At 33.5% G+C, this 27,931-nt stretch overlaps 1 protein-coding gene and 2 long non-coding RNA genes across 9 annotated transcripts in view; all 3 read left to right on the top strand.

Moving 5' to 3' along the window:
- The window catches only part of LOC138305158 (voltage-dependent calcium channel subunit alpha-2/delta-1-like), a 104,872-nt gene that overhangs the window by 34,807 nt on the left and 42,134 nt on the right, over nucleotides 1-27,931 (top strand). For all 6 annotated transcript variants that reach the window (XM_069245572.1, XM_069245576.1, XM_069245575.1 and 3 more), the window contains exons 4-11: nucleotides 7,086-7,145; nucleotides 19,021-19,156; nucleotides 19,731-19,862; nucleotides 21,096-21,156; nucleotides 21,741-21,791; nucleotides 22,368-22,467; nucleotides 23,068-23,136; nucleotides 23,486-23,575. In XM_069245572.1, the coding sequence (XP_069101673.1) occupies nucleotides 7,086-7,145; nucleotides 19,021-19,156; nucleotides 19,731-19,862; nucleotides 21,096-21,156; nucleotides 21,741-21,791; nucleotides 22,368-22,467; nucleotides 23,068-23,136; nucleotides 23,486-23,575 (699 nt within the window). The remainder of the gene's footprint in view (nucleotides 1-7,085; nucleotides 7,146-19,020; nucleotides 19,157-19,730; nucleotides 19,863-21,095; nucleotides 21,157-21,740; nucleotides 21,792-22,367; nucleotides 22,468-23,067; nucleotides 23,137-23,485; nucleotides 23,576-27,931) is intronic.
- On the top strand, nucleotides 9,687-11,834 carry LOC138336339 (uncharacterized). 2 transcript variants are annotated; one of them, XR_011210412.1, is made up of 4 exons: nucleotides 9,687-9,917; nucleotides 10,601-10,676; nucleotides 11,206-11,326; nucleotides 11,625-11,834. It is a non-coding gene; the product is annotated as an uncharacterized lncRNA (long non-coding RNA). The 2 variants fall into 2 exon arrangements; XR_011210413.1 differs by lacking the exons at nucleotides 9,687-9,917; nucleotides 10,601-10,676 and adding an exon at nucleotides 11,008-11,026.
- Nucleotides 23,927-27,018, top strand: LOC138305159 (uncharacterized). Its single transcript, XR_011205666.1, has 2 exons — nucleotides 23,927-24,907; nucleotides 26,143-27,018. It is a non-coding gene; the product is annotated as an uncharacterized lncRNA (long non-coding RNA).

A 27,931-nucleotide genomic window follows, 5' to 3' on the forward strand; every position in this document is an offset into this window, starting at 1 on the left:
GAGATTTCAGAAAAGATGGCGATGACGTCACACAAAGGTACATCCGGGCGCTCAAAGGTACAACTCTGTATATCTACACATAAACATAGTGGGAACACAGCCGCTTGCGATGTTTGTTTACATTTTATTGTAATAAATAGTGCGACAATCCGAGAACTATTGCGTTATTTTAATTATAAAAAGGGTAAATAAATATATTTAACAAAAATATTTAGATATAAACATCTGGTATTCATATATTTTACTCTGTTTATACTCCATTTTCGACCGCCACGAGTAAAAACACGGTCGACATTAGACATACGTATAAACATTGACAGAAGTTACAAAATTAACAGAAACTACATATTAAATTCCAAGTTTCCCCAAATAATATAATGACATTTTAATAAGCGACTACTGTTTTCTAAGTTTAACTTGGTAAAACATCTTACGATGTGTGATTATGACCAAATTAAAATTTGCCTTCGTAGATTACCCCAAGCGCACGGCAGCCATTACGTACAGTACTGCCGAGATCCCGAATTTCGTCATTTTTAAGAGTCACAAAATTATATATTCTGGTTAACTTTTTCGTCAGAAATTTTGGAATTTAGTTTATGACATTCAAATGAGTCATTTTATAGTTTCTTTTTATCATATTTTAAAACAAAACTTCGAGTATTTTAGGATTCTCGAAGCCGTGCGCAATGTGTCCTGGTCGGCATTTATAGTATTACGATCTAGCTATGTTGTAATTCATAAATCTAAATGAAGTCTATCTAACATGCATTCAAATTACTTAAAAGTAATATCACCTCAATTTGGCATTTCACATAACGGCACATGGAATAAGGGTGACTAAAAATTAAAAAATAAACTCATGAAATTGAACGATTTCACTATTTTATTTTTCGAGATATCGGCAGCAATACTGTACGTGTACGTACACATACATCTTCTTTTATGTGTAACAGTGGTTTATACCATTTATTTAAAACCAGATATACATAGGAAATAACGAAATATATATCTTTTACAAGTACTTGTTGAGATATACGTTGGTAATTACGTATAAATATTATTAATTTCCCAACTATTGGCTGTCGACCGAGGTGATCTACCGGCGAAGCCATGCACGAGCGGCCGTAGTCTGACCAGGTGGTTCACATTTCGTTATATTTATATTAAATAGTGTTATGAACAGATTTTCCGTGTATTACAGAAATATGATACATTGAAATCAATTATTTATTCATAACTTTTTCACAACATGGATTTCTACGTGTGAACAAAAAGCGGGTACATGTGACGGCCCGGCACCGCTTCGCAAGCTGGCCTCAACACTATATATAAATCTACACAAATATATTTAGCAATAAGAAATTGTAAATATAAATGTCTGTAACCTCTGAAACAATAAGAAACTATTTTAATGCCAGAATTTGCAAGTATGAAAGTGTATACTTTTGTCACAGTATCGATTTTGTAGCAGTGATGTACGTATCTGTTATTGTTTTTATAAGTCGCCATATTGTGTTTGTACCTTTGAGGACCCGGATGTAAACTTTCTGTGACGTCACGCCATCTTTTCTGAAATCTCCTATATATAGCATATTACCGTTAATTCACTTCATATTTCCATGCCTGCTCCCCTCATCATCATATTAGTGGCTTTATTTTCTGGTAAGGTGGAAAATGGTACATGGTGTTGTCAATAATTAATGAAGAGAAAGAGGGTGATAGGTAGATTTGGTAGCTCAGGAAACTTTATGGATTTGGTGTTGTGGATCTAATTGTATTATTACCCTGGTGAATTTATAGTCCCTGTACTGTAATCATAAGGCTGTGAATAATCAAATTCACAAATATTAGATTTCAAATCAAGCCTGATTGAATTCGGGGCCTGCTGTAACCACTAGTGATGATGTGTAGAATAGGGCTAGTCATGTTGGAAGTTTTTGGAATAGAACCCTGGCTTATCCCATAATCAGTTAATTGAATTTTAGTGTCATGGGTTATTCAGATGGACGTAATCCAGATCAAGCCATGAGTATTTATAGGCTACATTTGTCTTTTTCAGGTCAATGTTATACTTTTGTGATTATATATAGATTGATGTCATTTCTCTGTAGGCAGCACATTTAACAGAACATTTAAGGGTATACAACATTTATTTGGGTTATAAAATAAACCACATCTTAATGTAAATGGGTCAGCTTAGTCCACATAAATACATGGGACATTTATGAGACTACGGAGTACTTATAACACCAAAATGTAGCCTCATTTATATTGTATAAGTTATGATATCAATTAAGCTTGACAATAATGTATGATTTCTTAGCTGAACAATAATGAAAGCATCTCAAAATAACAGAATACTAAGTGTTATTCTGTCTGTTTCTGAGTTTTGTGTATAGGTAGGTTCACTTTGTCAACTTGAATATTTGGTTTGTTTAGCTTTACATCCTATTAACAGTTAGGGTCATCTAAGGAAGTGCCAGTTTTATGGTGGAGGAAAACTGGAGAAAAGGGAGAAAAACTACTGACCAGGGGTCAGTACCGGGCAACTGCCTCACATGGGATTCAAACTCGCCACCCAGAGGTGAAGGGGGTTGTGGTAATGTGTTGGGATGTGCATCTTAACCACTCATCTGTCGTGGCCACTGAAGATAAATATACTCCTTTATTTATAGATAAAGAGTCACCAATCATCTGTTGATGAGCAAATAATCGCTTTTGAAGATGTTTACGATCAATTATCAGTAGATTTTATTTTGCTTTAGTCATAGACCATGAAGTGGAGGGCATTTTTCTTATGTCCTTCATGGTGACGAAAAAACACGAAGTTAGAAAAAAATGTTGAAGGTTGAGGTAAATGAATAAATGAATTAATGGCCATCTGAAGCACATAGTTTTATACAAGTGCTACTTGAGCAACCCTGGTACAAGCTGGGGATATTGTTTTGAATGAGTTGTCTGTAGACAGTTAGAGGGAATGCTTCATCCATTATTTCAAAACTTGGGATGAACCTCCTACTGAACTTATGTGTCAAAATGAATTGTCAAAAAGATAGCAATAAGTGTTGCCAAGTTTCCAATAATACCATAATAGTAAGATCATTGATTGATATCCAGATTTGGCACAGAATCTGGTTTCAGATGTAAACACATGTAACCTCCCTTCTCCCACCTTAACAACAGAAGTGACAATTTCTATCGGTGTTATTTTGTCAAAGAGGGACAGCAGCGTTAGTTGAAGTGTCTGACATTTTAACATAGCCCAACAATAATATTTCTCCCATTCTGCTCAGAGATATCGTTCGGCAAACTTGGGGTTGACTAGCCATAATTTCTTAATCTAGTTGAGGTAGCGCTGTCCACCTGACAGATCGATGTAAGATTCTGTTATTCCACCACAGTAATATGTAAGTCTAACGACACATTCTTTGATTATTACCTGTCAATAAAATGCACACACAGGGGAAATAAGAGTGGTGAGGGTTAACATACATATTCTCTCATACAATATAAGGTTACAATAGTCAATAGTTCTATCAGTACAATAAAAGATTATTTGAGGGGATGAGGAATAATTTCTTCAATGTTGCAACATTCACTGTGCCTAAAAGCGGCACCTTTACACATGCAAATGTTTGCCAGAAGAGATATGGGATGGAAAGTTATGAGTGATATGAAAAAGACACACAAAATGATAATAAAAGTAGAACTGTATGAAAGTAAAATGTATTGTGACATAAAATTGGGGCTGGTAGGAATGATGATACATATGTATTACCAGATTTGATAAATAAGGCAATATACTGGTGATAAAGGGTGGCTTTAATTTCCTCCTAAAAATGGCACCGACCAGCCAAATTATGATAGGAAATTGATGTCCCGAGTCTGTTAGTGTGGTCACGAACTCTTCAGTCTTCGGGGCGCTCCCCGTCCAGTTCTACCCAGCCATGAACCAATCATGGGCAATATTCATCGTTACCAATTCCCGTGGGCCCCGGGGGGCTTTTGGCACATGATTGCTGTACATTGTTGAGTCGAAAAGATGGATATGAATCTCTGAAAACCAATTTGGGTCATGCAATAGGCAAGTCTTGTATGTATTATAGAAATGTTCCAGGATGGTAATGATGGTCAGATTGAGTCGTATATTTCTTATTTTCTCATACCAGTATCGGAATATTGAAACTAAAAGTAGAATTTGTCAGGGAAAGCTCTCCTTTTCTCAGTCAGCTTTCTATGAAAGTCTGTTGTTTCGGCCATCTGAATTTGTTTTTGTCATTGTGTGAGGCGATTTTAAAGCCTGTGATCATTTTTCAATGACTTTAGTATTGGCATTGGTTATTACTGTCGATTTCAGACATTTCAAAGAAGCATTTCCGTAAATAATGTGTTTCAACATTTTCACACTAGAACAACGGCAGTTATAGGAGACATAGTCATTGTCAAAGCGCCGACCGTCTGCTACTGGGATGGGAACAGTTGGTATGCCAGAGATCATTGCCTCGTAGAAAAGCCATGAACATCACTCTTCACAATGCTTATAATCACAACAGCACAATTTCACACTAGTAAACCATGATGGACGTTTCTCAATCTCATCAGTAAAACCCTGTTAGCTATTTAATGTCTTTCCTCATGATCATCTTCTATTTCATCTGAACATGTTCATTTTCTTTTCAAATCATGTGCTTGTGAAATAACTATTTACCATGCAAATTTTTCCACATTTAAGATCAGCCCTCATACAACTTGTTAATGGTGGTTTTACGACGGCAGACAATACACAAAAATGGATGATGTCAACATTAGTTTATTTGAATTTGTTCTATGTTCTTTTTTTCTTTTATAAATTCCAAATTTACATTTTGGAATTTAATTATTTGTTCACATTGCAAAAAATCCTTCATGAAACAAATGTGTGAATATATTTCTGCTCCATAATGAATGATTGATGTAAAACCTATTAGGAAAGCTTCACTTTGTTCTGAAGGCTCTGTTACGTCTTACCTTTATCAGCAATGTATTGATGTATACAAGTGAAATGAGGTTCCATTTTCACCTCTCGCTCCCAGAGGAGTGATCATGGGAGGAAGAGGGGTCTGACTCCAAGTGATTTGAATAATCATTCATTTAGGTACCAATTTACGAAATATTTGTTTGCACACCTATACCATATTCGCCATAATAAGCGTCCCTCCCCCCTTAAGCCCCCCTCCCCTTTTTTGGAGGAAAGTTGAAGTTGTATAAATGCCCCAATTCCATAGGTTTTTGTGATGCCTCTAACATCAATACAGCATAATACATATATTTGCGAATTCTTTACATGTTAATCACAAAATAGTGAAGTGTCTTAAACGATAAAAGGCATATGTATGTTTATTGTAACAGATTAATGTACCATGCATATAGAAAGATTTAAAATATAGTATTATAGAAGATATGTGTAGGAACTGAATCTACTTTGTGGTTTCAAGCTCGTCCAAAAGGTTGGATAGCGCTTTGAATTTTATACAGTCTGCATGTGTAATTTTCACAAAAGGTAAAAATTATTTTTTTTTTTAAAAAGTGTCAGATTTGGGTAATTATGTTCACTTATAATATGACAAACTAATATAAACTAATTTGAAATAAATGCTACAGTGTATATAGCCAAAATGGTTTTTTAGGTTTGAATTGGGTCGGGCTTATACAGACAATATTTTATCTTCTTCATTTCATACTTTTGAGATGAATTTGTCATTTTAAACACACGCCAGATACCGTATTTGACCAAATAAGCACCCTTTGCGCTTAAGAAATAAAAAAAAAAAAAGAGATGCCTAATAGAACCTTTACACTAACCTTTCATAAGATTATTGCACAAAGCCATAAATCAATTTGCAAAAAGAAATCAAATATTTTTAGTCTGCATGCTTTTAATTCAAGGTCAGTTAAATTGTGGAAGGGGGGAGGAGGAGGAAGGGGCGACTTATAAGGATGGGGCGCTTATTGGATCAAATATGTTATAGCTATTCATATTCAGAATTAAACAACCAATAATTCTCTCTGTATGAATAGGATTTAGTTTATAATCTATAATGGTTATCCTCCTTGGACATCTACAAGACATATCCAAAGCCGTACAGTGTCCAGCTAGAAATAAGTAATATAATCATTTCCCATTTCCTCGTTTGTCATTTTGTCTACTATCATATGTGATGTCTGTGTGATTCCCAAGACAAGCGGTAAATCACGTTACACACATTAAAAACGACTTCTTCAAGCTCGACCCAGAATGCACCAGGGAATCGGAGAGAGCAGACTTTATGTATTCAGCGTAAATGAGATTTGTAGATGTCAATTTTGTGCTTTTTTGGCTTCTGTCTGCAGTAATCGTTCACATGATTGTACTTAACATGCCATATTTTTCATAATTAGTGCTCCTGAGAATCTTGGATATCGGTTTCAAACAGGCACTTGTCGGGATAACAAACAATAGGTTGTGGACGGTGATGGCTTGTTAAGTCAACAAGAATACATGTACAATTTATCCATGTATTATTTTTCACTCTTCTTGTTATAATACTACAAACATGCTTATATCAGCGGGCTTTGTGCTATTTTTGAAGCTTTGATTCATGTCTTCTGTTTGACACTTCAAACAAAGAAATCTGTTGAAAAATTAGTATTTTTATGGGTTTTGCTGCAGCATTGCTTGATTATATAATTATCCAATGTCATTGAGCGTATACACAAGACATGTATGCCAAAATATTATGAGGGATAATGATTTGAATATTAATATAGGCAGATGATCTGATAATAACTGTAATTTGTCTGCAAGTACAATGGTTAATTTTTGTACAGAAAAAAAAAAGTTTCATTCCATGCAATAAAAATACTGTATTGTAGTACATGTTTTTAGACAATTACTGATGGTTTACATCTTTGGAGCCCCGAGCTTGTTGATGGTTACATTATGCATTGATCGATAGAAACGATCTAAAGGAGAAAATTTATATTTCTTTTCTGTCAGCATTATCTTGGCTCCTATAAATTTCTTTAATTAGTTGGGTAACTTATTGAACCTTTTATCTTTTCAGAGATCTGTGGTGTTGGCCGAGAAAGCTGCAGCAAACCATACATGGGATTCTACCCTCAAGGTGTGTATTGCATTCATAGGCTTACTGTATACGCCGTAATTAGCACCCCTGTAAGTGCCTTTCCCCTCTACTGGAGAAGGAATTGAAGTTATGAAATGCCCCAATGCCATGGATTATAAACAGTGTGTTACAATTGTGTGATGTATATATAATATTGGTATTGTGTTCTGTATCATGTGAAATTCATGTTATTGTAACATGCGAATCACAACGTAATAATATGTTTCCAAGGAAAAAGTATATATTATGTATGTTTACTGTGACAGATTAATGTGCCATGAGTATGGAAAGAGTTTAAATATGATGATATTTTTCATCTTCAACTTACATTTTGGTTCCCCAATATTTATATATACACCCTGTTTGTTACAATTATTTAAATACGTTTAACTCTAATTAGGGTATATACAGTATTGATATATACCCCCAAAACTCTACTTACTGCCAATACAGTATTTACATGTCCCCCCGATCTGTTCTCCTACTCTCAACGTTTGTTACGTATAAAGCATGCTTTTATGATGCTTTTAGTGACATATTTTAGTACTTTTTCTAAAAAGTACAAAAAAAGCATGCTCTTTTAGTACTTTTTCCGGACACACCATCAGGGCAGAGTACTTTTTTTGTACTTTTTTTGGACTCTGAAATTTTGCAGAGTACTTTTTTTGTACTTTTTTTGGACTCTGAAATTTTGCAGAGTACTTTTTTTGTACTTTTCTGGACTTAAACATTCTGCAGAGTACTTTTTTTGTACTTTTCTGGGACTTAGTCATTTTGCAGAGTACTTTTTTTGTACTTTTCTGGGACTTAGTCATTTTGCAGAGTACTTTTTTTGTACTTTTCTTGGACTTAGAATTATTCACATGGTATGAGAAATGTTCAGAGTACTTTTTTTGTACTTTTTTTGGACTTAGAATTTTTCACAGGATGAATGGGAAATGTTCAGAGTACTTTTTTTGTACTTTTTTTGGACTTAGAATTTTTCACAGAGTATGAAAAATGTTGTGTACTTTTTTTGTACTTTTTTGGGACTTAGAATTTTTCATAAGGCATCACCATTTCAGTGTACTTTTATTTTGATTTTTTTTTTCTACTCCAATTTTTTTTAGGGGGAGTTTTTTTAACAAAATTATATATTTAATTAAAAATTGTTTACAACTGAACATTAGAAAGAAATATAATTCAACTACCGGTAATTAAGATGTTTATTTAATAAGTGAATGTTGCAGATGATGTTTTGAATAATTTTACATTCTTAATGCTAAGTTTTTATTTTCATTTCTTTACCATAAATGTTTAAATTATTTCTAATCACTTAAGTGTTCACCTTAAAATATTGTTGAAATGTGTTTATATAAGTGTTCACCTTAAAATATTATTGAAATGTGTTTCCAATTCCCTTTCTCTCTAAATGAGTTAAAATGTAGTAGTATACACTAGGCCCATGTACATATATGTTACATAAAACCAATGCCTATGTGATCAGCATAATTAGAGTCTTAATTATCGACAGTCACGTGCACACTGACACACAAATCGCCTGTCTCTGACCAGTGGTTTCACACACAATAACGATTTACAACCAGGTAAACAAGCCAACACATGTACATTAGTCGTTCTGCACGGACCTAACAAAACTCTCCCCTGGGTCAGACTCATGGTCCCATACGATAATAAATAGTTTGTGAAAGTATTTCCATCCTCATATAATGATTAAATGGTTTCAGTATAAAATCTCAACAAACTAACCAAAACAAATAGACATGCCGGGGATACTCCGTTGCACACACTGTTGACGTAAATATGCTATCGGTCTGATTTATATGTAAAAGGAAATACAAGCTATCATAGATGAATTTGTCAATGGAATTTTATCAACTCATTTGTTTACACCGACTCGGACATCATAGTAGGCTAACCAACAAAACACTCACGGCTCATGTTTACGTAGGCCTGGATGTTTCTGGTCAGACACATGGTCTTATACGATGATAAATAGCTTGTGACTATATAATCTTTCCAGCATCACAACGATGAAATTGATACTTTAAAAAGTTCCTCCAAACCATGCCAAAACAAGGGTTTTGTTTATCTTTTTTTATATAAAAATCTCGATCTTTTCACGACATGCCGGAAATGGTTCTTATTACAAATACTCTGTTGTCGTGATTATAAATTGGTTTACACACCTCGCGTCAAAAGGTGGATTTATTAATATAATAGTTCGTATATTTTCTGTTTTGATATATTATCACAAACTCTCAACAAAAATTTAGGAGTTAAGAGGTTTGGTTTAGACGATAGGATCGTACAACATTCTTTTGAATCACGTAAGAGGCCTACAGGTGTCTGTTTGCAAACAGCAACTAAATGTGGATTTATCACCACACCAGTTCATTTGTTTGCGTTTTTTATTCCTTGTCCTAAGTTAATAATAAAACGTGAGGAATTGAGAGATTTTGTTTAGAAATATTATAGTACAGCATTCCTTTGTGAAAGACGTAAGCGGCCCACATGTGTTTGTCACGTGATTATTTGAGCGGGAAACACAGAATGTGAAACAGCTGGCTGGCGGCCATATTTGTTTACGTCTGTCAGCTGATTGCAGAATGTAAACAAACAAATATAACTGGCTGCTGGGCCAACATCTAAAGAAGGTAGGATGTTTGCACAGAGACACGAGGTTATTTATTTTTTGTTTATTGTTACAATACCATCGATCTCCTCAAACTCTAGCTGGTGAACACAGTACCGATGGAGGATGGAGTTACGGTAAGTTCATTTCTCTTACTTGTTTACTTCGTTCTGAAAGCATTTGGATGCAATTAAAACACCCAGTTTATGAAATAAGTTAGACATCATTTTTTGTTTACATAGCTGTGCTTTCTTTTTGAATGGGCTTGGCAATTATTTCATTGCCGTTCAGTTGTAAATTTCAACATCATTTCCAATTTCAAATCACAAGAAAATTTACACGGCAGGGGGGTTTAAATGTTATAAATCAATTCAACATCCAACAAATTGTATCTGGACACAAGTTTTATTAAAAAAACTATGGAACTTTCCATATCATTTTCACTTCATTATCGCCCACAATTTCGTTTTGTGGTACATAATTTATTTTATGTTTTTTTTTTTAAACTTTACTTTATTCATCGTGATTAATTAGATTGGGAAATAATATTTGTTTTCTTGAAAACATGGGTAATGAAATAACATTATTAACTTAAATATGTGAGTGTGATTTGGATGCTCATATTCAATTATATCGTTGTTTTCACGACATTTTTGACAAGAAGGTATGATGTTTCAATGATGTAATCCTATCATATTTACATTTTGCTGTCCATCAGTCAATTAAGTCCTGCAATTAAATCTAAATGTGTATACACATTCATACATGTGTTTCCATACAATCAGGTCATGTATATATAACCTCATATTTTTCCTTTCAGGCAAATTGCAGATCAGTGTGTGATAATGATCGAGGGCAGACTGGTTAAAGACATAACATTAATATAATTTAAACAGGTAAATATTAATAAAAGGATGGTGGTAACATGTGAATATTTAAATATTTTAAGATGACTGATATACACAATGTATGAACATTATAAAAAGAGTTATTTTACCATCTAAACATAACCTTTGCATTCCTTTTTTGTTAAGTAATATTTCATTGAGACTTGAATTAACACTCTGAGAAAAATGTCATTTATCAGAATGGCAGTAGGGTCACTGGGGTGTTGATCAGGGGTCAGGGAGTGGTCACACCTCTTTTGTTTACATAATTATCAAGCGACTGCCTGGTATTTTGGTAGTTTAGTAAAACTGTACTGGGGACAAACAGGGCTGGGTTATAGATCGAGGCATGGCGTCAGGTAAAAAGGGCACGGCGTGCGCCATGCGTACATAAAAACACTAAAATAATTTAGTTCTGTAAATTTATTTTTGATTAATTAATCTAGCCATGTGTGAACTTTTTATGAGTATACTATTGTACCATATGCATTCACACTGTATCCATATTGCACATCCTATTTTTTTTCTTTCTTTTCAGAATACAGTAATTATGAAGAAGAAACAGTCAACAAAAACAAATGAATAGCTGATGACTGAAAATGAATGCACCTCATCAAAGAGACTGAAAATCCACAGCTGTCATCAAGCCACTTTTGCAGGTAAATATTTCAATCTATCCTGGTTTCAGATTGCTATTACTAGCAATTATGTAAAAATATGGATGCCATTTTAGACACTAAAACTCAGTAATCCTGTGTGGAGTGTATCTGGCTTCATTGTACGTTCATATAGGCGGGTGCTTCGAAAAATAAATGGAGGAATTTACGTTGTTACATACATACACATGGCATGGTATAAAATTAAAGCAAAGATTTATTTGAGCCAAACAAAAAAATAAGACATTTTAATATATCCACAAACATTATTGTTCCGGCACAAGTCTTTGTCTTTTTTCAGGCTTTCACTGCCAGGAAAATGGAATGAAAAACAGCATGTAATGGACTTGCACTGGACAGTGATCAAGGGGAAAAGATTTGGACAGGATTTCATTGCATTGACATATTGAAATTTATATTGTAGACAACATTGTGACAAAACCTGATGCCAATGTTCAACAATTTACACATGTTTTATCTCTGAATACAATGCTGTGTTGTAAATATTGAACAGAGTGTGGCCTTTAATTTATTTGTTTCTTCTGTGGCATTACCATGTCCAGGTACTATCTTTAAACTTGATGTGTGGGTCCATCTTGGTTGGATTGTGTGTCACATAAAAAACACTGCAATAACTAAGACAAGTCTATTTGAACAAAAAAAACAACCTTGAATTGCATCTTTATTTAAGAAAAACATTGCTAATCTTTTTCTATGTTATAAGAGATACTAATAGGTCCATCTAGGTGAGCTGAGGCACCTATAACCATCAATAAATAAGATTTCTATCATAGTATTTGAAATTAGTGAAAGAGTACACCTGGGTTTTCATATTGTATTCTTAATTATTTTGGTACTTTTCCACCAACATCAGTAGTAAATTTTTCATACAGTTTATAATTTGTTTTGAGCTTGTTAAAAAGTACTAAAAAAGTACTGTACTTTTTTTGTACTGTTTTAGTACTTTTTGGTCTACATAGAAAAGTACTAAAAAAAGTACTGTACTTTTTTTGTACTTTTTCTAGACAAAAGAAAAGGTCAAAAAAAGTACACTGTGTGCTTTTTTTGTACTTTTTGTACTGTTTTAGTACTTTTTGGCCTACCTATAAAAGTACTATAAAAGTACTGTACTTTTTTAGTACTTTTTCTGGATAAAAAAGGTCAAAAAAAGTACTGTACTTTTTTAGTACTTTTTCTAGATGAAAAAAAGGTCAAAAAAAGTACACAGTGTGCTTTTTTTGTACTTTTTGTACTATTTTAGTACTTTTTGGCCTACCTTCAAAAGTACTATTAAAGTACTGTACTTTTATAGTACTTTTTCTGGATGAAAAAAAGTACAAAAAAAGTACACATGCCACGGTCATGTGTGCTTTTTTTGTACTTTTTTCCCCCCACAGAGTACTTTTTTTGTACTTTTTCTGTATGGTGTAAAACAATAGAGTGTACTAAAAGCATGCTTTTATGAGCCTGTTTTAGTACTTTTTGTACTTTTTTTGACTCATTTTGGAACCGGGAGGTAAGTTCGGTTCCAAATTGAGTCAAAAAAAGCATGCTTTTTTTAGTGTACTTTTTTGTACTTTACTCTCAACGTTTGTTACGTATACTCTTTGTACTCTTATATCTCCAATCTGTTCTATCTCGTAGGGATTTGATTTTAGATTCGGGCGTTGAATTGTTTTTCAAAATCAATACCACCAAAGCTCATTAAGTATACATGTCATATATATTGGTTGAGATAAAGAAGTTCTTTCTGGAGAGCATTGAAGACATCAATTTGATTTGAAAGCAAATCATCTTTTAAAGTATTGGGCTGAACAGTGATAATACCTAGCTAGACAGCCAAAAAGTCTCAGAATATTGAAATTAATTTCAAATGAAAAACTATTACTCATTTTAAAGTTTTCTTAAGAATTATATGCATATAAATTCAATAAAAAGAAAAGGAAATTTCGAAGCATGTTATTGATAGCTGATAGAAGACTAAAGCTTGGAATTTCTCTTTCATAGCAAAATGAATACATAGCAATAAGCATAATTTGTCATCATAATATCACCAAACGAAAAATTACTACAGATATATTTTAATTTGAGCAGTGATCATGATAGTTTAGCAAATTGCATAATTGAAAATTCTTGTAGATTAATTAGCAGTGTTGAATCTAGTGCCTCGTATGATAGAATGCATTACTTTTATTTGATAATACTTCTCCAAAAATTGATTATGAAAAAAATTAAATAATAAATTTGATGATTAGGTTGTATTAATTAATTAATTAATCCATAAGTAGTGTTACATGGGATGAGTGTTGAGTAGTTAAATGTTATATGAATCTACAAACAATGACCTTTTTAGGTCACCAAACCATAGGTCACGGTGACCTATTGCGATAATCTTTCGATAGCCTATTTCATAAATTTTTGTCAAAATGAACAAAAGACATCAGTTGGCTAGTAAATGACATAACAAATTTGTATCAAATATCAGGTGACCGTTGAGGCCCATCGGCCTTCTGTATTTACATAAAACACAAATCACATTCACTATCAACCCGCTCACACCAAATCTAAAATCTCTGCTACGTCACAAAGTGTCCTGGCGAGATGACTTTTTAAGGCCCTGGTGGAGGTTATGCCTGCATGATCGTGTGACCGTCACTTGGAGCACAGTATGTCATCAGTGCTTGTATGGTTGTAAAACTGCTATCACAGCATATACGGTGTAAATTAAATGTAAACAACATTGCATGTCCATGAACTTGGATTTACTTCGGTCATGTACGACAACACATAAACAAATCTATATATACGATATGAAAAATAGATTGAAATCTTCCGCCAAAGTATTTTCTGATCAAAAATAGAATCTCGCCCGGGTCATTCAAGAAGATAAGGATATCTCTACCCATTAAGTGACAGATTTTGTCAGGCAGCATGAGGTTTGCAGAGTGTTTACCAGCCAAAATATTTTAAGAGAGATGACAGTCACATACTGGAAAAAAACCCCAAGTAAACTATCAATGTTGAATTAGTAGAATTTTCAACAAACAACAGTCACAGATCCTTAACACCTTCCCGTTCGCATCGGTACATTTGTACCGATATGACTTTGATAACGTCATCTACCAAGTTCGAAGGCGTCAGATTAACCTTTATATTCCTCGTAGAAACGAAATGTTTATATCAACGGAATCAGTGATTTCTCTATTTTTTGTTCATATAAATTTCACAAGTTGGTTTGCTAGAATGAATGAGTCCGTTGTAAGTTTCCGTCAAAAAAACGTCCGTTAAAAAGTGCCGAAAATGCCGTTAAATTTGCCAACGTTATTCGTGAATAAACCGCTCGGAAAGTAAATATGAAATATTGCAGTGTTGAAATGACATATATAACTGAAAAGCTTAGATTGCAAGCAAGAAAAATGTGTTATTCATATGTCTTTATTTTAATATTTTAAAGAAAATTTTCTCAAATGAAAAACATATGCGATGTTTTTCGTTAAAAATTAGCGTTTTTATGTATTCAGAGCTGGAAAATATATATCAGTTAAGATTATAACTTAATGAAAATACAGTGTGTTAATGCCACAGATAAAATCCTTTACAAATCTGCTTTAGATTTGAAAATTGGTTTTCTTAAAACAAAATTATCGCGATTTTACTTTACCCTACTCAAACGAAAATTCGCGACGTTACTTACAAATGTGTAACATTATGACGCTTCGTTTCATTTACGTTTATCGTTACGTTATGATCATGATCCTGGAGAAGCACATTGGGTGATTGTTTATTTAAATCAAATAAATATATATATAAAGCTGCTGAAGATTACAGATATAGAATTTAACGAAACTACTCAAAATACTCTATGTAATTTGCTAGTGTGTGATCTGAAAATATCATCGCCTTCATATTATGGGATGCTAAATGCGAGATTACGGTGATTCTGACCTCGGACGATCAACGTTGCGGCCTCGGAAACTCCTCTTTGATGGAATCATAGGTAATTATTACCACTGAAAAAAATCCTTAAGCTAAAGCATCTGTGAAAGTACTTCAAATTTTGTACATGTATAGAAAAAATTAATATAGAGTATTGTCCCTTGAGCGTCCATAGAAACGATGCATTATAAACTCTCATCAATTTTTGAAGCATTAGCAATTAATGTTAGGTTTAGACGTCGTTGAAACCAGTTCAATCATCAAACATTTTATGAAACGGATAAATTTTAACTTGTTTACTTAAATGTGTGAAATAGCGGGACTAGTAGCAGGTACATGTGCAGCACACGTAGGTAATACGTGTAAGTAGGCATAGTGATAGGCATAGTTCTATTGTACGTACGTGTACATGTACATGTACATGTAGATCTCGTGCACAAATTAACAGGGGCTCTGGATCCGTTTTGAAATAGACTTAGGATAGGATGAATATAGATTATAGAACTATTCGTAATAGATTGACATACGAACTATTTGTAATACACGTTTTGGTCGGTAAAATCAAATCGCCTTTTTTTGTGAGTGACGACCGGTGCATTATAATTATGTGTATATACATTGTACATTACATATACCTTATAATGCTCTCTTAATTTGTTTGCATTAAAATGTTGACTCTAGTATCAGAATCAGAGCCTATAATCCCATTATGACATATAAACTGTTTTCGAGATAAATTAGATATTATTTATATTGTAATATTATTGGAAAATTGAAAGTTATTGGATTTGAAAAAAATGTAGTTATATAGATTATATATACTAGTAGTCTTGTGCACAGGGACCTGGCACGAAAATGTTTAACCAACAGTACATACATATTATAGTATCTATAATATATATATGTATACTGTTGGTTAAAAATGTTCGTGCCAGGTCCCTGTGGTCTTGTGGTTCATATGTAAAATATAGATTATATACTTGAAGTCTTGTGGTTCATAACTCCATAAACATATAATTAAGTCATACTGATTACAAGTCAGATCTGTCATTTCCACTATTTTACACAACCAAATGAAAACTGAAGGGATGTCGGAGGAAGAGATATCATGGATGACTCTGCTACATAGTCTTTTTTTAAAAAAAGAAAACAGATTACAAATCATTTTTGTAATAACAGCCTGTAATGAAACATATCAAGAATTTGGTTTATATTTATAAATATAATTTACAACAATCCTCACAATTGATAGACAACATCCTTATGAAAACGGTTAACAGTAAATAAAACGATTTAATGTTTAATGTGTACATGTAATTATAAATGGTTACACAGGTCTAAGGAACTGGCCAAACGGCAGCGGCTATTTTCTAAAACATACGGTTTTCTCTAGGATCTAGATAAATACAACACTTGATTGATATTAATTCGTAAATGTAGTGATTTGAATTGAATTTGAGTCAAATTCATACATGTACAGGAAATCAGAACCTGACTTACATGTAGTTGCTTATCATATATATATTATGGCATAAAAAAGAATGTTTCCCTCTTAATCTATAACACACAAGAGTAATTTTTTTCCCTCTTTTGCTCCGGGTTTCTATTATCCTGCAGTTTGGCTCATCTGTTTGAAATATATATATATATATATATATAGCTCAATTGAATTGGTAGAGCATCAGGATAGTGTTTGGAGTGTCTCGGAATCTAAAAAGGCGAATATAAAAAAACCCGGTTAGTGTGTTGAATCTTTGAGGGGCGATGAGTGAAAGGTAAGGGGATAATACTAATGTAACGGTTCTGGATCGGATCGATAGCCGACAACCAAGCAATTGGTAGAGCATCCGGCAAGAGTTCGGATGGTCCCGGGTTTGAAACCGTTCTGGTCGTGCATTATCTCGCTCTTACCACAATAATAAGAAACCTGTCGGTCACAAAGATGTCAACTAACGATATACATATGTAGGTACTGGTTATCAGAATGTTGGTACTGATTAATCACGTGTTTTCCTTTCCCACAAAGAAACAAGAGATCTTAGAGGGATCTTTTCGCTGCTTTTCAATATCAAAATCCAAGATGGCGGCCGGTCGGCCATCTTGTTGACCGTTCGGTCCCAAAATGCAATATGCACAGCTAGGGTCCTAGGGGAACCTACATATGAAATTTGAAAAGAAGATCCCTTAGATCTTTCTGAGAAATAGCGGTAACAAGAATTGTTAACTGACGGACGGACGGAAGGAAGGACGGGCGGACCACGGACGAAAGGCGATTTCAATATCATCAGATGTGGGCTAAAAAAACCAGTAAATACCGTAATTCCTGGATCCACTCTAGTAGCATGTATGAGTTAAGCCTACATACTATTCAGCAATGCTTTGACAATGCTTATTTGTGATATATGTTGAAGTGTATACTCATGCAAACATATACATAACAATTGATCGTAACCATAGATCTCCAACGTTCCCATGGGATTAAAATGTTCTAACAACAAAACTTTTATTGCTTCTTCTTCTCAATTAATACCAAAAGTAATCTCCCGTTTTAATATATACATGTACATACTGTATACATTTTATATCGATTTGTAAAAATAAACATGCCATCTCTGTAATATGAATGGAAACAAAGTCTTAAGACGAAGATGTTACACCATCTTTCATGTTCCGAGTTCAAGTCAAATTGGGAGTAAATGCAAACGTTTCCTCCAAAACAATGAGTAGTGTGTAAGAATATGAATTACCTCCCTTGTGTCTTGCCGATGTACATATATATATAATATTAATATTATATACATGTATTTAAATCTTTATACTACTTTGATTTTTCAATTATCGTAGGTAACTCATATCTTTATCAATTCAATGTTTTACTAAGTTATGTGTAACTACTTACTTAATCAACACATGATTTTGCTCCCGAAATTGTCATTTTAGCTGCTATTTTCTTCAAAGGTCACACAGATAATCTCTTTGCCAAAATTTTGTTGATCGTAATTAATGGGCTATCTCATAGGATTATCTTCAGAATTATCTGTAGTTTACATTGAATCTTCAAATTTACAGTTTGTTTTGTTGTTCCGCCCGTTAAATGATCCAGAAAAGCAAAATGGTGATTTTTTTTCAATAAAAAGGTGATTTTGGTGATCTTTGACCTTTGACCTTTACTACCATAAAGGTCAAAGGTGAAAACTATATGTAGGAAAATGAAATCCAGGTGATATACTAATCAATGATGTATAACACTTTATGGTTCTATGCAGCCAACGTTTGGAATATAAGATATACAAAAAAGTGCTAATCTCACCTATTTAGCAGATCAAAAACACCCGAACAGGAAGGTGTTAAGTAAGTGTCAAAATTTGATGAGCTGTCATTTCCTTTCTCCATTAAAAGAGCAATCATTTCCTTAGCAAACATGCGGGATGCCCGTGTGAAGTATGACAGACATTTTAGTTCCTTTACAAATGTGTTTTTATGATGAAAATCCGTCAAAAAAAAAGAAACTGCTACATACAAAGTAAAGCAGACTGACAGGCCAACGACATGGGGACAAATTGATTAATTACCAGTACGGGGCAAATAATCTAAAAATCGAAAACAAATCCCGATAGCCACTGGAACTTAATGGTGGGCATCATTGCTGTTATTAAAGAGATAAAATCGGACTTGTTTGTTTAATTCTTTAAGATAAAAACTCAGGCAACTCAGGTAAGACTGTTTCTGTAACTCGTTAAGATTTATTTCTGTGTCTGTAGCTGGGTAATGTGGACTATTGGAACTCCAAGGAGCCTGGACAGCTGTTGGATCACTTGGAATACAGCGAAAGGTTCAAACAGAAGATCAACGCCACTCGCTCCAGTGTCCATATTCCTGTAGAAATATACGAGGGAGGTCAGTGTTGTCATTGGTATATTAAGTAATTATTAAAACAATCTTCAGCTATTCATTATTGTGAAAAAACATACCCTTGTCTGAGACAACTTTGAAACTATTCAAGACTTTTTAGAGATAGAGAAGACAGTAGTGAAGCATACATGCCACCAGCTTAGAATATAATATAGTATGGTGTTTAATGCATGTCCATAATTAGAACAAAAGTCAGAGGTCAGAATGTCATTTGTCAAATATTCAAGCGTCTTTGTAAAAGTGATTCCAGTGTTGGTATCTGTATGTTATTTTTCACCTCACGTTTCTTGTTGATTTATAAAAATTAATTGACCGATTGCCAAGTAATACGTAGCCATGACTCGTCCCCTCAAACGCATGTGTACCTATTGAATGTTGTAGCAAATGTTGTTGCATACACAATTAGAAAACACATAGTCACATGCAGTGTCTGGAGAGTTTGATTGACATTTGGCGATCGCTCAATTTGTTATGTGGTAGAAATAATTTCTTTAGTGATTTTAACTTTGATTGCAATATTTGAAAAGTAGAGTAAATTGAATGACATTTTTTCTGTCAGATATTCACATCCTCAATGGCTTGATGTGGTCTGATCAACTGGACACTGTGTTTGAGGAGAACTACCTGCGAGATGACGACATCCTATGGCAGTACTTTGGCAGTCAAACAGGTTTCATGAGGACATTCCCAGGTAAAGTTGTTATCTCGTAATATTTTGTGTTCTTGGAATGCAAACAAATTATTCACTATTGTTAAGTGCACCCAATTAACCTAGTAATTCATATAGGAATGGATAGCTGTATTTAACCCATACACCCCTAAAGACACATTTGAACTCTTCTAAAACTCTAGATTGGAACGGTTCATTTTGAAATTTCAGGGGTGAATGTGTTAACTTATCTCATTCACCCCTGAATACACATTTGAACTCTTCCAATTCACAGAATATGGATCAGTTCATTAGAAAATTTCAGGGGTGAATGAAGGTGTTAAATTCATTTACACAACACACTGTATGAACTATTTCAATAAGTGCAATTTCTTGTAGTGCGGAGATCTGCTTTACTGTCCCACACAGCAGTGCTGCTTTTCTGGTAACCATGGTGATAAAAGGGTTCTGAATAATTCACCTGCCATAAGATGTATGGTACTAAAATGGCTGTGGCCTGTACCCTTAATTATACATATATAGAGAGAAAATCCTGTCTGCTAGCTCCAAACATATAACCCATCCATAATTCAGACTTTTTAACGTCTCCACAACGCTGAATCAATGCTGTGCCAGGCTTAAATAAATATAGAAACTTAAAATTTGTTTTTATTTTCTTCACACTATTTTACAGGCTATTGATTTCAGAGAAGGATATTGGATAATTACAATATTTGATTTAGAATAATGACTGATAATACACAAAATTAATGGTATATTAAAAATTACTGTATAGTTAAAACTTCGAAGCATTACCATTAGTTTGAGCAGATACACAGGCAACATTGCCTTTACACATGTGACCATATTTCGAAATCTTAAAGGGTACACTGGTTTTCCAGTTACCGGTAATATCAGTTTGATGGCCAATCTGAAAGGTCATCCGAACCTGACCCCTAATGGGATGCTGTCAGCTCCCCTATGATGATATTAAGTGAGAATAAGGATCATTATTCTTATCAGACTGAGTACCATAGTCGGTATAACTATGAGGAGACAGATTGTGAATTGTGTTTACAAGCCGAACAATAGATATAATCTACCTTTCAGCAACCAACATTAACTGTTTCAAATCAAACTTGATAAAACTTGGAAAAATTAGGAGATAGTATTCAACTACAAGTCAAAGATTACCTGAATATGAACTTTATCAACTAATTGTTACTTCATATAGTCAGGTGAAAATTAGTTATCTATATCTTTATCTGTTTCTAGGAAGTCTATGGACAACTCCCGATGATCAAGTAGACCTATATGATGTCCGCCGCAGACCCTGGTACGTTTATTGTGTGACTAATTCTCTGTAACAACTCTTCAAATGTTATTTCTTAAAAAAGTTAACTGTTCCTTGTATAGTGTCACCTATGTGACTGGAAATGGGATGAAGCATCAAAACCAAGGATTCTGTACAAAATTTTATGTTCCTTGTATTGTGTCACCTATGTCTGTTGTGTCCCATCGCATCTTGCATCTTCATGCCTAACAGACAATTCCAAGAGATTTTGACTTACTGTTTTATCATTGCTTATCCTTCATTTTTTATGACCTTAAATGGGTCCAATATTTCACCAATGGGGCTTATTCATGTACCACCTGAGAAGGTTTGTGTGGGACTATTGTTTCTATTGGAGATGGAATGACGCTAAAAGAGAATATCCCGAACGCGCTAACGTCATTTCACTGGGAAGATTACAAGAAGTTATGTTCTTTCACCACTGGAGATACTAGTCCCACATAAACCGTTGAAATGTTATCGGTTATCACATGGTACATTAATAAGTCCCATATCTAATCAGATGTTTTGATTTTACAGATGAATTGTTATGGTTTCTGTAAAATGTGTATGATTCGTATCCACAGGTATACCCAAGGGTCTAGTTCTCCCAAGGACATGCTTATCCTTATTGACAGGTTGGTTCTCTCTCACTTACAGAAAAATGGGTTACGGGTTGTGGAGTTATTATAAATATCCATTGACAGTCAGGGTAATTTCAAAATGTGCCAGGTGTAATAGGTGAAAGAAAGCCAGAGTGCCTCAGAGAAAACCACAGACCTTGGGTCCATATTTGGAAATTGCCCCACATATGTTTAAAAATGGCACCCAGAAGTGGAGAGTTAGTGTTGGAATGTCTTAACCATTTGGCCACAGTGGCCCTGAAAAAATGTAAAAAGATTATAATTTTGAAACCATATAAATCCTGCATCTTTGATTAATTTCAACTGTTATTTGTCTCCCTATTATCTTTTAATTTATAACAATTTACCAATGTCTCATTTCATGGTTTATGTTAAAGTACACTGGATGTGGCTTAAGAATACTTTAAATGTAGATTTTTGGAGTGATCTGATAAAATGTATACTTTAAATTTGTGCTGATTTTAAATTTGAGATTTCATGAATCTTGCGTAAAGATTTTGATTTAACTTCACGCCAAAAATAAAAACATCTTAAGATAATTCGAATATAATGTATAACATATAATTTTAGGAGTGGAAGTGTCCATGGTAAAACACTTCAGCTGGTGAAGGTTGCTGTCAAATCAATTCTGGATACTCTCGGAGAGAATGACTTTGTTCAGATCATTATGGTTTGTTATGCTTCTACCTACATATTACATCACATTCACCCCTGAAATTTCATAATGGACTGGTCTAGCCTTTGTTTTAGACAAATATAAAGGTGGCTTCAGGGGTGAAATTCGGTCACAAATCTTACATTGTGTGTTTGAGTCTCTCACACCAATATGAAATAATCTCTGAAAATCAACACACATTGCTAATATACTCTTGTCAAGAAAATAATTTATTTGCCCCAGAAATTTTATGATGGACTGGTTTAATCTTTGATTTAGAAGAGTCTAAATGTATCTTCAGGGATGAATGAGTTTAAGTAATGTTTAGTAATTGTTGCATTTTTTTTATTGTTCCAATAGGACATATGGCATGTACTTAATTAGCTTAATTTTACTGATTATTAACTGTCACTGTTTTATAGGTTGTGTACAAGCATTGTAAGCTTAAATTGTTTGAATGTGAAATATTCTTCAAGTGCATGGAAATGTTTTATCTGTTTTGCAAGTGATAAAGACATTTTAAAACCACAATCACGAACTAATAATTTTGTTTTAAAAAAAGCAAGATTAAAAAATGCTTTTAGTTTATTTAATTTAAATGCTGATGTTTTGCAGTTTTCCACGGAAGCTGACTATGTGAGCTGTTTTAAGACATTTGTACAAGCTAATTATAGGAACAAGAAGGTGAATCATCATTAGACAATTAATTTATCCTCGTTAATTTAATGATCAAGATTTTATTGTCGAGCATAGCAGTAAAATGGTGGTAGCAAGTTCAAATGTCTCCAGAAAAATGGGCTTGTCTCCAACTTGTTGAATCTTTAGAAAAAAATGAAAATGGATAAGCGTTTAAAGTATCATTTAATAAGGGAAAGTTTAATTACCTTAACTCATTTGCATATGATAGGCATCAAATTAATACAAGGAGATTTCATCTTCCATGGTTCATTTGATTATGTGGCTCTCTTAAGGTTATATAAGAGGATGGTATTTTTCTTGTCTTGATTGTAACGCTATCTCATCTTGTTTCTAGCTCCTGGGAAAAGCTGTGGATGATCTCACTGCCCGGGGCATGGCTAATTTCAAAGTGGGCCTTAACTTTGCATTTGAGCAGTTTGAAAAGGTAATAAACATTTTTTTCAATTTGATATTTTGTATTATCAAAATGTGTTGTAATTATTGGTTTGGTTTGATAAGTTTAACGTCCTATTAACAGCCATTTAAGGATGTACCGGGTTTAGAAGGTGGAGGAAAAAGCTGGAGTACCCACAGAAAAACCATTGACCACTGGTCAGTACCTGGCAACTGACCCACATGGGATTCAAACTTGTGACCAAAAGAGGGAGGTCTTATGATGATATGACCAGACAGCCTCTCAGCCATTGTCTTATAAAAATGAACACAAAAATATCATAATCATATGTTATAACATCTGCCAGGTATGAAGCCTTGGTATTTTACATAATTTTTTATGCATTTTTTACTGAAAAAGCTTGCTTTTCCAGTATTGCTACGGCCCGGATGACCCACTAATTTAAATGCGATTGACCTCTCATTTGCATGCGATTTTTTCTATTTTCCTCTTTCTAGAACAAATATGCTGCCATAGTGCAGTTAAACAACTTCTATGGTATTTCATTAAATAGAATAGTTTCAAACATGTCTACAAAAACTATAGCATGAACGTCTATAATTGAAAAATAGTAAGGATAATTTGCATCAGTGGTAGCGATCGGTGGCCTAATTCTCGCCAGCATTTGCATATATTTATGTAAACATCCGGTTTGGGTAACACTAAATAAAGGAATTGTCAGGATTTTGGTATGTAAGTATCTAATTGTAGTTTGATGTGTACATTCATAATCTATTATATAATGACAATTTTTTAATTCATCCCGACGTAAGAAAGATACAAAAGTTGTTTGTTTTTACATGTATTATATTGATAGTCATTTTGGAGAACAGGTACGTTCGTATTGTGATCATGTCATTACGATGGCCCACTGAATTTAACCAAGTCTCACTCAAACAGACGCTTGTTAACTACGTACGCGTCAAGCGTCTGGGTGATCTATGCAGAAGCTAACAAACACGATAAATTCTGAGTTACGCTGGTTCCTTATCATTTCGCACGGATTGTCAACTAACGCATCCTTTCATTAACGAGGGAATATTTAATACACGGATACAGATACAATGAAATATCGTGACACTCAGCAATAGTGTAAACGGCCGAATGTAAGCAAAGACGTCATCACGCAAAGCGGACCTGTGATGTAAACTTGCAAGTCAAGAAATATTTTCCATTTAATTATCGAGCGTAATAAGTGCATTCTCATATCTGAAAAACACCGAAGAATATTTGAACACTGCATGTTGCAATGCATGTTGCAAGCCACTTTGCTAGTAAACTACGGAATTCTTTTCGTATTTGGAGACAGAAGCAGTGAAAATCGTAAGTTTCATTTCGTTTTGCTTCTTTGCCTATCATGCCTTATAATGGGTCGGTATATTATTATATGAACTATTTGACAGACATCGGCACATGAAGTGAACTTACAACATCATGAGTATGTGTGAATTCCTGCTAACATCCATATAATCGACGTTTTACTTTATTACTACGCAACAAAATTGAATATCACTTTATTTGAAGTAGTTTGTTGTTACAGTATATAATTAGCAGTTGACCAGATTCATTTTTGGTATTATTTTCTAATGCGATGACATCAAATTTAATATTAATGCATAGAGTCAATTTACCAGATTGTCAATATGTCTATAAACATCACAAAGCATGTGTTTATTTGTAGGCAAAACAATGCATGATATAGATCCATACACAATACGTACATATGTGTGTAATACACATGTGAATACAGAATTTATTTAGATAAATAGAAGAATAGTAATGCTAGATTTATTTAAGACAATTAATATCTGGGATTTCGAAATTGGCGGTATGAACTTAAAACATCGATTAAAACAGTCACTACATATATAACTTCATGGATTCAGAGAATTTATAATAACACTTACCAAAATAAACAATAACCTGTGCACTGTAATATATCATACATGGTAAATTTACACTTGCTCAATATTACAGTATTTGGTTTAAAGTAAGTTTTGCTAGCAGAAAAAAACATTGTATTTTATCAATGTGTATCAGGTATAGGAGACAAATTAATTATGATGCTAATATATTAAAGATGCTTCACCGCTGACAAATGGTATTTTTTCACTATCAAAAACGGCAGCAGACAATTTAGTAGTTTTCTTCAGTTACAAAAGTTACTTACTTTACACCATTACCGCCGTTGAAACGTTTGAGCTCCAATTTCACTTAAAGTTAAAAATATAAATAAAATAATTAATTGCATCCCGAAAAAATTCTGTAGCACTATATCCTATATGGAATGAAGTACTGATTGCGCTTGACCCAAAGGCAAAATTAATTATTTTATATTATTTTTTGTGTTAATTAGACTTATGCATACACGATTAAACACTAATTATTGTTCAAATGATGAATATCATTTATACTCTGTCGGCGGTGGAGCATCTTTAACTCAAAGTACTTGTGTACACGAGTCCAATTTCTTCCTTTTGTCATTGTAAGATGATTTCTGTAACTTTTTTATTACAAATTAAGAATATTGATATATATGTTAAATTTTATAATTACAGGACTCATTGGCTAGTCATCTGAAGCAGATTCATAATTGTTGAAGACTGGAGATTATCAGGATTACTTTGGAAGCAGTGAAATGATTCTAAGGATGACTACCAGGCATATATTAAACTAGCTGCGACAACATACATGTAGCTCTGGACAACAAGCATATGGATTGGCGCTTCTCATTCGCATTGTTTCGTAATGCCAATTAAAACACAAAAATACAAAAAAGTAAATCCAGTATATTTGCAACTTTTGCAAAGAGTTGTCACCATTTGACATACTGCCGATTGTTATCAATCTGTGGAGAGATAGAAGGTGTTTAAACTTTTAACTTCACAGACTGACTCACATGTTAGTCTTTCTGTTTTGTTGTAAAATTCATACAAACAAAAAGAGTTTTCTTGGCTTGAATGAAACACACTATATATGTTCTGACAGACGGTCATTATCAGAACTACAATTCTGTCCCATTGACTGTAATGTTGCAAAACATCAAGTGATGACAATTAGCGAGTGTCGAGTAACTTTGCATTTAGATATATATAGATTATATCCTACATTTATAATATAAACTGATAATTTATTTACCCATCATCACGCCTGAATTATCATTACTACAATGTATATTTCAATGATTCACATCTGTGACACGGCCATATAAGTACATTGTATATGGAATGACATTCATTTATTTGCTACAACAGAAACGTATTAAACAGTTTTACTTGTTGACTTTGTGCAGTGTGTTCACCAAAATGACACAAATTTTAACGCTTCTGGTGACATAGCCCATTGGTTGTTCCCATTAGTTGATGCCTCTATCAAATGTTTTTACAACTGTTTCTGATCTTGTTACCAATACATGTATAAACAGTTGTAAGTAATGTGACATTAACAACAAGTTGCAAATAATGTGTGATTACATGTACGTTAATTTCATATTCTTAACATAATTAAATGGGAAAAAACCTTTAAAACATAACAAAAAAAAGTATTTATTTTAGTACATAAACATAAAAACCGATCATTGATTTACAAGGTCAAGGGGAGTAACTTGTACATGACAATTTCAAAATTGACTAGGGTACACGAAATTCGGCAGTCCGGAAAATTTGTAATCTGGGCGGTTTAGGCTGGGAACGAAGGTGTCCAGATTATCGAGGGTCCAATGTACATGTCAATGTATACAAATAACACACTGATTTTGAGAATGGTTGTTTTAATATGCTGTTAAGAATTCTCAGTGTCCATTTTATGCATTATATAGAGACAGTATCATACTGAATCTAACTTTGATATGACTTTTCTTCAATATTGCAGCAAAGTATCAAGAACTGCTCTTTACTTACTACTATGCCTGAATACATTGTGTGTATCACAGAAGAGAACTAGAAAAAATAATGTATTGTGATGTTATTTCATGTTTGTATTAAAGTATTTTTGAATAAACATAATTCAAAACAATTCAGTTTTGATTTTGATGCAGTAACCAATTATTTAAATGAATATTTGAACCTTAGTTTTTGTCATTTCATTTCTTCTCTTGAAAATTATCTAATTAATTGCCTTTTGCCCTTTCCTCCTGTAATAGATCTGTACCACATAGTTCATCGGAAAAAAATACTTGTATATTATATGCATTGCACATAGTTCCTTATAAATGAGGTCTGTAAACAACATTTGCAGCATAAGCCATGAACTTTGTAAAAATGCCATCAAGGGATATCCATGTGTCAGATTATACTTTCTTCTTAATGGAGTCTTAATGTTTCCCTTGTTGTCATTTTACTGCAGATT

This window comes from Argopecten irradians, chromosome 12 (assembly GCF_041381155.1).
Source record: "Argopecten irradians isolate NY chromosome 12, Ai_NY, whole genome shotgun sequence".
Taxonomy (NCBI): Eukaryota; Metazoa; Mollusca; class Bivalvia; order Pectinida; family Pectinidae; genus Argopecten; species Argopecten irradians.